Below are 11505 nucleotides of genomic sequence, written 5' to 3' on the forward strand. Positions count from 1 at the left end.
AGACGGAGGATGAGGGGCGACCTAATAGAGGTGTATAAAATTATGAAAGGTATAGATAGGGTGAACGGTGGGAAGCTTTTTCCCGGGTCGGTGGTGACGTTCACGAGGGGGTCATAGGTTCAAGGTGAAGAGGGGGGGAGGTTTAACACGGATATCAGAAGGACATATTTTACACAGAGGGTGGTGGGGGCCTGGAATGCGCTGCCGGGCAAGGTGGTGGAGGCGGACACACTGGGAATGTTTAAGACTTATCTGGATAGCCACATGAATGGAGTGGGAATGGAGGGATACAAAAGAATGGTCTAGTTTGGACCAGGGAGCGGCGCGAGCTTGGAGGGCCGAAGGGCCTGTTCCTGTGCTGTATTGTTCTTTGTTCTTTGACCACAACCCCACCCAGGCCCTATCCACGTCATCCCACACATTTACCCCGCTAATCCCTCCAACCTACACATCCTGGGAGACTAAGGGGCAATTTAGCATGGCCAATCCACCTAACCTGCACATCTTTGGACACTAAGGGGCAATTTAGCATGGCCAATCCACCTAACCTGCACATCTTTCGACACTAAGGGGCAACTTAGCATGGCCAATCCACCTAACCTACACACCTTTGGACAGTAAGGGGCAATTTAGCATGGCCAATCCACCTAACCTGCACATCTTTGGACACTAAGGGACAATTTAGCATGGCCAATCCGCCTAACCTGCACATCTTTGGACACTAAGGGGCAATTTACCATGGCCAATCCCCCTCTAAGGTGTTTAAACCAGTTTACCCAGGGGCACTAGCAGGGTAAATATGTGGTGTTACGGGTGTCCAAGACAAGAAGACAAAATGAGAAAATCAGAGGCAGGACATTCCGGGAGAACTTCTCCGAGGCTGATAGGAGCATTGTTGAAAAAAAGAAACATCCTGTCAAAGTTTTCCAACTTGTATTCACCAGGACAGACGCCAGAATACCAAATTTCAAAGGGAGCAACAATTTACTCTGCATGGGAAAAGTGTGCTGATTGGTTGGCGAGTCGACTCTGATTGGTCGACATGTTGCCATGGAGAATGCAGAATCGGCACCCTCTCATGTAATATAAATTGTTGATCTCTGTCCTGATGAGTGCACGATGAAAAGCTTCGACAGGATACTCACATCTAGGACTAGCGAGCGATCGGAGGTGATAGAAATGTGAAACCCTGACAAAAGGCAGTGGATTGTGATACAATTAACAGCTTGAAGTCAGAGATCGATGGATAATTAAGGGGTTAGAATCAGCCTTGATCTTATTGAATGGTGGGGCAGGCAAGTAAGGGGCCGAATGGCCTCCTCCTGCTCCTAATTGCTGTGTGTGTTCGTAGGTTTGGATGAGGTTGGCTTGCAGGTCAGTCATAATCTCATTGATATTGAGATGCCGGTGTTGGACTGGGGTGGGCACAGTAAGAAGTCTCACAACACCAGGTTAAAGTCCAACAGGTTTATTTGGAATCGCGAGCTTTCGGAGCGCCGCTCCTTCGTCAGGTGTTGTGAGACATCTTACTCCAATCTCACTGAATAGTGCAAGCATTGTATACGGGAGTTGGGAAGTCTTGTTGAAGTTGTACACACTTGGAGTGTTTGAATGTAACCAATGATAACACTGGATCTGTTGTAATGTGACCAATGGTAGCAAGCTGTAAGGGTCAGCTGACCCAGTAAACTGTGTAAACAATGACTAAATTATGTGATGATCAGCTGACCAGCTGACTCAGTACCTGTTGGGAATTGTTGGGGATCTTGGAATGGCCCAGGGTGAGGCCTCAAATGTTGGAGTAATGATGTTTCTTTATTAAATCTTTATGTTTGATTTATCTGTTGGAGTAAGTTTTGTTTCATTTTATTGCCAATTAAGGAAGAATCCCTTCTGCTGGGGGAGTATGGAATACTGTGTACAGTTCTGGTCACCCTGCTATAGAAAGGATATTATTAAACTAGAGAGAGTGCAGAAAAGATTTACTAGGATGCTACCAGGACTTGATGGTTTGAGTTATAAGGAGAGGCTGGATAGACTGGGACTTTTTTCTCTGGAGCGTAGGAGGCTGAGGGATGATCTTATGGAGGTCTATAAAATAATCAGCTAGATCAGCTAGATAGTCAGTATCTTTTCGCAAAGGTAGGGGAGTCTAAAACGAGAGGGCATAGGTTTAAGGTGAGAGGGGAGAGAGACAAAAGGATCCAGAGGGGCAATTTTTTCACACAGAGGGTGGTGAGTGTCTGGAACAAGCTTCCAGCAGTAGAAACGGGTACAATTTTGTCTTTTAAAAAGCATTTAGACAGTTACATGGGTAAGATGGGTATAGAGGGATAGAAGAGCACAGTGGTTACCACTGCTGCTTCACAGCGCCAGGGACCCGGGTTCGATTCCGGCCTCAGGTCACTGTCTGTGTGGAGTTTGCGCGTTCTCCCCGAGTCTGCGTGGGTTTCCTCCGGGTGCTCCTGTTTCCTCCCACACGCCAAAGATGTGCGGGTTAGGTGGATTGGGCCATGCTAAATTGCCCCTGAGTGTCGGGGGGATTGGTTAGGGTAAATGCATGGGGTTACGGGGATGTGGTCTGGGGTGGGATTGTGGTCGGTGCAGGCTCGATGGGCCAAATGGCCTCCTTGTTCACTGCAGGGATTCTATGATATGGGCCAAACGCGGGCAATTGGGATTAGCGAAGTGGTAAAAACTGGGCGGCATGGACAAGTTGGGCCGAAGGGCCTGTATCTGTGCTGTAAACGTCTATGATGCTAAGCAGTCTTGATGGGCCAAATGGCCTCCTCCTGCACTGTAGGGATGCTATGATAAGGCCAAACATGGGCAACTGGGAACAGCTTAGTGGTAAAAGCTGGGTGGCATGGGCAAGTTGGGCCAAAGGGCCTGTATCCATGCTGTAAACCTCAATGACTCTCAGTGGTTTTGATGGGCTGAATGGTCTCCGTCTGCACTGTAGGGATGCCACACATACACACACACACACACACACTCTCCTCCGGGGTTTATGGTGTTACCTGTGCCGTGGAATCATGGGCTTGGAGCCCGTGGATGGGCCAACGCCGTCGCTCGAGCGGGTCCAGGACGTCCCGCTCATCTTTTGGAGTTTGGAGCTCAGCTCGCTGATAATGCTGGCCTTCATGGTCGCCATGTTGGGGCCCTGGGGGATAGACGAGTCCTCCCAGACCGAGGCGATGGGCGGCTGGCGTTCCGGCGGCTTGGCGGGCTGGCCGGGGGGCTGGGGGGCCGGGAAGGGGGGGTTGGAGAGGGGGGGAGGTGGGGCGGCGTGGTCCCTCAGGGGGCCGGGGCCCCTGCCCATCAGGGGCCGGGTGCGGACCCGCGAGGTGAAGGGGGGCTTGTCGGCGCCGAAGACGTGGCCGTCCAGGTAGGCGATGTAGGTGTCGAGGAGCTCGTTGCCCTCCGAGGAGAGGCCGGAGATGCTGGAGAAGGTGGAGACGCTGCTGATGGTCTCCAGCTGGTGGTCGCTCCCACAGCGGCTGTCCACCTCCTCGATGCCCGAGTCGCCCACGTTGTCCGCGAGCAGGGCCTCGGTGGAGGGGGCGCGGCTGCCGCCCGGCGCCCCCTCGGCGCCGCAGTTGAGGTGGTTCTCCTTGGGCGCCTGGGTCAGGTTGGCCACCTCGCTGTCGTAGGAGGTCAGGCTGGAGCCGGTGGAGTCCACCGTGGGCAGGCTGCTGCTGCCAGCCTCGGCGGGGGGGACGGAGGAGGGCGGCGGGGGTGGAGGGGGAGGAGGGGGCGGCGGAGGGGGAGGGGGAGGGGGGGGCGGCGGGGGAGGGGGTGGCGGGGGCACCTCGGAGCCGTCAAAGCTGTTGGAGAACTCCAGCGGCGGGGGCAGGGGGTCGCTGAAGACAAACTCCTCCTCGGCGTCCAGGGAGGGGGCCGGGGGCGGGAGGATGGTGAGGGGCAGCACCTCGGGGTCGGGGGGCTTGGGGCGCGGGGGAGGGGGGGGCGGCCCGTCCGGGCCGGCCGGGTGAGCGTTCTCCACGAAGCGGACCCGGAACTCGGCCTGCCCCTCACCCTCCGGCCCGGGGGCCCAGGCCCGAGACGCCTCCTGGGCCTGGCCGTCCGTCCCCTCCGTCTTCTGCGGCCTGAGGGCCGGGCGCCCCGTCGGGGGGCCGGCCTCTTTGCGCTGGCCGGGCTGGGGACCCCCCCCCGCCGCCGGCGCCCCCGCCCTCACCCCCGGGTTAACGCCGGACGCCTCCGCCGGCCCCTTCCCAGGGTCGCCCCTCGGCTGCTCCTTCAGCGAGCGCTCGCGGGCCGCCAGGGCCAGTGCCAGCGGCGACTCGGGGTCCAGCACCTTGCCAGTCAGCGGGTGGATGAAGGTGCCGGGGGCGGAGCCGGAGCCCGAGCGCGGGGTGAAGCTGGACGCCAGCGAGTTGAAGGCGCTGGCCCCCGGCTGTTTGCCGCGCTGGGCCTCGTAGGCGTAGCCCAGGTCGCTGGCGTAGGCCAGGGGTGCTCCCTTGCCGGCTGACACCATGATGTTCATGAATGTCTCGGCACTGTTGAACATGCCCTCGTCGATGGATTTGGAGTGGGTGAGGCGCGTGGGGCTCTCCGGCTCCTCCTCCGCCACGTCCGTGGAGAGGAAGACGGCGGATTTCCGGCGGGCCTCCATGTAGCGCTCGCGGTCGCGGCGAGCGGCCCCCACGATGGCCGCCCCGAACTGGCTGGTGAAGTCCAGGCTCTCTCGGGCCTGGAGTGGCTCCACTCCCACCTCGGCCTCCATGCTACTGCCCTGGCTGCTGCGGCCACTGCTGCTGGTGGACGGGGCCTTGATGATGATGGTGGGGATGGGGATGGAACACGTCTTGTCTTGTTGCTGCTGCTGCTGTTCGTCCTCCACCTTCGACTGCTTCACCAGAAGCCCCTTTCTCCTCATCGGCTTGGCCGGCACGTACATGGCGGTGTTCACCACCCTTGCCGTGGGGTTGGCGTAGCGGTTCTCCGTCACCTGCCCCCGACGGCCCCTGGCGTTGGGCTGCGAGGCGGGGACGGCGGCGGAGGAGGACGCCGACGTGGGGGCCCCACCCCCGCCAGCCGCCGCGTGCCGGCTCCGCTCCTCCGCCAGCTGCTCCGAGTCCTGCCGGTAGGCGGCGCCCGCCTTCTCCCGCTTGTGCCGCCCCTCCTTGGCGTCCCCCTTCAGCGTCTGCGGCGGGGGCGGGGCCTCGCCCAGGTCGTGCCGCAGGCTGGCGTAGATCTTGGGCTCGCCGGAGCCGCCGGGGTTGAAGGTCGAGCGGGCGGAGGCGGGGGCCCCGGCCAGGGGCGGGGGAGGGGGCCCGGAGCGGGGCTGGGGCAGGTTGAAGGGGGGGTCGGGGGGGGCGGTGGTGGGGGGCGGGGGGATGTCGTCGGCGCTGGGGACAGAGAGGCTGCGGGCGAACTTGAAGGAAGGAGGCACCAGGAACTGCTTCTCCTCCTCGGGGACACCTGGAACGACAGAGGCCACAGGAAGGCAGCGTTTAGGATTCACTTCCCGCTTGGACTCACTTCCTGTTCATTAATCCTATCAATAAACAACTGGGCAATTCCAATCAATCCGTTATTATTCTGTCAGAGTCTTGGCGGCACTGTCAGAGAGGGAAGAAGGTTCACCGTGGCGGCTTGCTTTACATTTCCACGCCAATCGATGAACATTATGGGAACATACACGCGAGGACGTCTGTGGGATCCTGCTGTGCGCATTCTGTCTCCAACAGTACATTTCAAAAGCTACTCACTGTCAGTGACATGTTTTGGAATGGTCTGTCGCTGTATAACACTGGGGTACAGTACTGGTGGGGACGGGTCTGTCGCTGTATAACACTGGGGTACAGTACTGGTGGGGACGGGTCTGTCAGCTTATAACACTGGGGTACAGTACTGGTGGGGACGGGTCTGTCACTGTATAACACTGGGGTACAGTACTGGTGGGGACGGGTCTGTCACTGTATAACACTGGGGTATACTACTGGTGGGGAGGGGTCTGTCACTGTATAACACTGGGGTATACTACTGGTGGGGAGGGGTCTGTCACTGTATAACACTGGGGTACAGTACTGGTGGGGACAGGGCTGTCAGCTTATAACACTGGGGTACAGTACTGGTGGGGACAGGTCTGTCAGTGTATAACACTGGGGTACAGTACTGGTGGGGATGGGTCTGTCACTGTATAACACTGGGGTACAGTACTGGTGGGGACAGGTCTGTCAGTGTATAACACTGGGGTACAGTACTGGTGGGGATGGGTCTGTCACTGTATAACACTGGGGTACAGTACTGGTGGGGACAGGTCTGTCAGTATATAACACCGGGGTACAATACTGGTGGGATGGGTCTGTCACTGTATAACACTGGGGTACAGTACTGGTGGGGACAGGTCTGTCAGTGTATAACACTGGGGTACAGTACAGTGGTGACGGGTCTGTCACTGTATAACACTGGGGTACAGTACTGGTGGGGACGGGTCTGTCGCTGTATAACACCGGGGTACAGTACCGGTGGGGATGGGTCTGTCACTGTATAACACTGGGGTATACTACTGGAGTGGACGGGTCTGTCGCTGTATAACACTGGGGTACAGTAGTGGTGGGGACGGGTCTGTCACTGTATAACACTGGGGTACAGTACTGGTGGGGACGGGTCTGTCACTGTATAACACTGGGGTACAGTACTGGTGGGGACAGGTCTGTCAGTGTATAACTCTGGGGTACAGTACTGGTGGGGACAGGTCTGTCAGTGTATAACACTGGGGTACAGTACTGGTGGGGACAGGTTTGTCAGTGTATAACACTGGGGTACAGTACAGTGGTGACGGGTCTGTCACTGTATAACACTGGGGTACGGTACACTGGTGACGGGTCTGTCACTGTATAACACTGGGGTACAATACAGTGGGGATGGGTGACACTGGGGTACAGTACAGTGGGGATGGGTCTGTCAGTGTATAACACTGGGGTACAGTACAGTGGGGACGGGTCTGTCAGTGTATAACACTGGGGTACAGTACAGTGGGGATGGGTCTGTCAGTGTATAACACTGGGGTACGGTACAGTGGGGATGGGTGACACTGGGGTACGGTACAGTGGGGATGGGTGACACTGGGGTACGGTACAGTGGTGACGGGTCTGTCAGTGTATAACACTGGGGTACAGTACAGTGGGGATGGGTCTGTCAGTGTATAACACTGGGGTACGGTACAGTGGGGATGGGTGACACTGGGGTACAGTACAATGGGGACGGGTCTGTCAGTGTATAACACTGGGGTACGGTACAGTGGGGATGGGTGACACTGGGGTACGGTACAGTGGGGATGGGTGACACTGGGGTACAGTACAGTGGGGACGGGTCTGTCAGTGTATAACACTGGGGTACAGTACAGTGGGGACGGGTCTGTCAGTGTATAACACTGGGGTACGGTACAGTGGGGATGGGTGACACTGGGGTACGGTACAGTGGTGACGGGTCTGTCAGTGTATAACACTGGGGTACGGTACAGTGGGGATGGGTGTGGCAGTGTACCACACTCCTGTTCCTGTGTTTGTCACTAAGTGCCCTATTCTCCCTCATGCCCAGCCTGCCACTTACCCATTGACTTCTGCCGCATGAGTCCTTGCTGGGCAGCAAGATATGGTCGATCAAAACTCACCGACTGACCCATTGCTGCCATCCCCTGTTGGTCGTACAGCGGCTGGAGGAGAGATAACCACACCGATGGTTAGAAATGGCCACGTGTCTCTCAGCGAACCTCGTACAGGCCGCAGCCTCAGTAGAGTTAGCTCAAGTCACAACTCCCCACCTCCCTATCTTTCCCCAGCCCACTGGGACAGAGATATTGTGGTATTAATGTCTCCCCCACCCCACAGTTTCTTCCCCAAAATCACCCCCCCCCCCACACACAACTCCCTCAGTCACCCTCACCCCTCCAACTGGCTAAGATTCCGCATGGACCTCCTCATGTGCGGTACCTCATTCCGACAGTGTCCCAATGAATCTGCGACTGTGAGGCAGGAGGGTGAGGGCCAACTCACAATTGGCAATGTGGCACAGTGGTTAGCACTGCTGCCTCACAGCGCCAGGGACCCGGGTTGAATTCCCGGCCTTGAGTCAATGTCTGTGCGGAGTCTGCACATTCTCCCCGTGTCTGCGTGGGTTTCCTCCGGGTGCTCCGGTTTCCTCCCACAGTCCGAATGATGTGCAGGTTGGGTGGAGTGGCCGTGCTAAATTACCCCTCAGTGCACAAAGATGGTGGATTAGTGATGGTGAATGCACGGGGTTACAAGGATAGGGGCGGAGGGGAGCGAATGGGCAAGATACTCTTTCAATACTCGATGGGCCAAATGGCCTCTTGAGCACTGTCGGGATTCTCTGGTTCTATAGTCCTGGATGGTGTCGAGCTTCTTGAGTGTTGTTGGAGCTGCAATCACCTAGGCAAGTGGGGAGTATTCCATCACACTCCTGACTTGTGTCCTTGTAGATGGCGGGCAAGCTTTGGGGAGTCAGGAGGTGAGTTACTCACCACAGGCTTCCCAGCCTCTGACCTGCTCTGGTAGCCACAGTATTTATCTGGATAGTCCAGTTCAATTTCTGGTCAATGATAACCCCCGCAGGATGTAGATAATGAAGGAATTCAGTGATGGCAATGCCATCCAATGTCGAGGGGAGATGGTTAGAGTCTCTCTTGTTGGAGGTGGTCATTGCCTGGCACTTGTGTGGCACGAATGTTCCATGTGCAAATGTAGCACGCAGTAACAGCCAGTCAGGCCCACATGTCCCTGTAAGTATTTAGAATCCACACTGCACTCCTTATACACCCATGACTGTGTGGCCAAATTCCCCTCCAACTCGATTTTCAAGTTTGCTGATGACACCACCGTAGTGGGTCGGATTTCAAACAATGACGAGACAGAGTACAGGAATGAGATAGAGAATCTGGTGAACTGGTGCGGCAACAATAATCTCTCCCTCAATGTCAACAAAATGAAGGAGATTATCATCAACTTCCGGAAGCGTAAAGGAGAACATGTCCCTGTCCACATCAATGCGGATGAAGTGGAAATGGTCGAGAGTTTCAGGTTTCTAGGTGTCCAGATCACCAACAACCTGTCCTGGTCCCCCCCATGCTGACACTATAGTTAACAAAGCCCCACCAACGCCTCTACTTTCTCAGGAGGCTAAGGAAATTTGGCATGTCAGCTACGGCTCTCACCAACATTTACAGATGCACCATAGAAAGCATCTTTTCTGGTTGTATCACAGCTTGGTATGGCTCCTGCTCTGCCCAAGACCGCAAGGAACGACAAAGGGTCGTGAATGTAGCCCAATCCATCACACAAACCAGCCTCCCATCCATTAACTCTCCACACTTCCCACTGCCTCAGCAAAGCAGCCAGCATAATTAAGAACCCGTGGACATTCTCTCTTCCACCTTCTTCCGTCGGGAAAATGATACAAAAGTCTGAGGTCACGTACCAACCGACCCAAGAACAGCTTCTTCCCTGCTGCCATCAGACTTTTGAATGGACCTACCTCGCATTAAGTTGATCTTTCTCTACACCCTAGCTATGACTGTAACACTACGTTCTGCACCCTCTCCTTTCCTTCTCTATGAACGGTATGCTTTGTCTGTATCGTGCACAAGAATCAATACTTTTCACTGTATGTTAATACATGTGACAATAATAAATCAAATCAAATCAAAAAAGCCTCTCCAACTGCACCCACCAGCACTAGTCATGGCGCAGTGGGTAGCACTTGGGCTTCTGAGTCAGAAGGTTGTAGGTTCGTGTCCCATTCAGGATCTGAGATAGGCTGACACTCCCACTGCTGTACTGAGGGAGTGCTGCACGGTTGGAAGTGCAGTGCGGTTGGAGATATGTCGCCTTTTGGAAGAAATATTGAACCGATGCCCACGTACCCTCTCAGGTGGATGTTAAAGATTGCAAAGCACGATTTCAAAGAAGGGCAAGGGTAGAAAGGATATTATTAAAGTAGAAAGAGCGCAGAAAAGATTTACCAGGGTACTACCGGGACTTGATGGTTTGAGTTATAAAGAGAAACTGGATAGACTGGGACTTTTTTCTCTGGAACATAGGAGGCTGAAGGGTGATTTTATAGAGGTCTATAAAATAATGAGGGGCGTAGATTAGCTTTTCCGAGGCAGCGGGAAGTCTAGACAGAGTCAATGGATGGGAGGCTGGTTTGCGTGATGAACTGGGCTACATTCACACCCCTTTGTAGTTTCTTGCGGCCTTGGGCAGAGCAGGAGCCATACCAAGCTGTGATACAACCAGAAAGGATGCTTTCTGTGGTGCTCCCGGGACTTGATGGTTTGAGTTATGAGGAGAGGTTGGATAGACTGGAACTCTTTTCTCTGGACCGTAGGAGGCTGAGGGGTGATCTGATAAAGGTCTATGAGATAATGGGGGGCATAGATCAGCTAGATAGTCAATATCTTTTCCCAAAGGTAGGGGAGTCTAAAACTAGAGGGCATAGGTTTAAGGTGAGAGGGGAGAGATACAAAAGTGTCCAGAGGGGCAATTTTTTCACACAGAGGGTGGTGAGTGTCTGGAACAAGCTGCCAGAGGTAGTAGTAGAGGCGGGTACAATTTTGTCTTTTAAAAAGCGTTTAGACAGTTACATGGGTACGATGGGTATAGAGGGATATGGGCCAAACGCGGGCAATTGGGACTAGCTTAGGGGTTTGAACAAAAAAGGGCGGCATGGACAAGTTGGGCCGAAGGGCCTGTTTCCATGCTGCAAACCTCTATGACTCTATGACGTTAAGAGTGTATCATGGCCAATATGTGTCACTAACACAGATCAGCTTCTTTTTGGAGGGACAAAGGGTAAATATTGGCACTACCAGGAACGACCCACAGATGGTGCTGAGGAGCTAGTCAGGTTCCTGCTCTCTACCGCCATCGCGAGGCTATCACTGGCACTGCGGCTGGACATGACACCAGTTTGTGATGTGGTATTTGTTTGGAGACCCTGTTAAAAAGTCTCTGTTCAATTAGTAATTAATTTACTGCGGATGTGGCTGAGAATGAGAATCGCTCCCATCTGGTCCCCTGGTAGATTGAAGCGATGATTGAATTATGTCACTCAGTGAGGCTTTTAATAAAATCCCGAGAAATCATTGGAATTAACTGTCTGGCATCAATATTACTGATCACACTCACTCACACACACACACACTCACACTCACTCACTCACACACACACACACTCACACACACTCTCACACACACACTCTCACACACACACTCTCACACACACACACACTCTCACACACACACTCTCACACACACACACACTCACACACACACACACTCTCACACACACACTCACACACACACACACACTCACCACACACACACACTCTCACACACACACACTCAACACACACCACTCACACACACACACACTCTCACACACACACTCTCTCACACACACACACTCTCACACACACTCTCACACACACACTCTCACACACACACTCTCACACACA

The 11505-nt window shown here is 54.6% G+C and overlaps 1 protein-coding gene across 1 annotated transcript in view; it reads right to left on the minus strand.

Annotated features, from left to right (window-relative positions):
* Positions 1-7680, minus strand: part of LOC144488433 (SH3 and multiple ankyrin repeat domains protein 1-like) — a 9302-nt gene extending 1622 nt beyond the window's left edge. The window contains exons 1-2 of the mRNA XM_078206505.1: positions 7582-7680; positions 3021-5445 (exon numbers count right to left, since the gene is read on the minus strand). Coding sequence (XP_078062631.1) covers positions 3021-5445; positions 7582-7663 — 2507 coding nt within the window. The 5' untranslated portion in view covers positions 7664-7680. The remainder of the gene's footprint in view (positions 1-3020; positions 5446-7581) is intronic.
* Between the last annotated feature and the right edge of the window lie 3825 nt (positions 7681-11505).

Source organism: Mustelus asterias, unplaced genomic scaffold (assembly GCF_964213995.1).
Source record: "Mustelus asterias unplaced genomic scaffold, sMusAst1.hap1.1 HAP1_SCAFFOLD_1560, whole genome shotgun sequence".
NCBI classification, from domain to species: domain Eukaryota; kingdom Metazoa; phylum Chordata; class Chondrichthyes; order Carcharhiniformes; family Triakidae; genus Mustelus; species Mustelus asterias.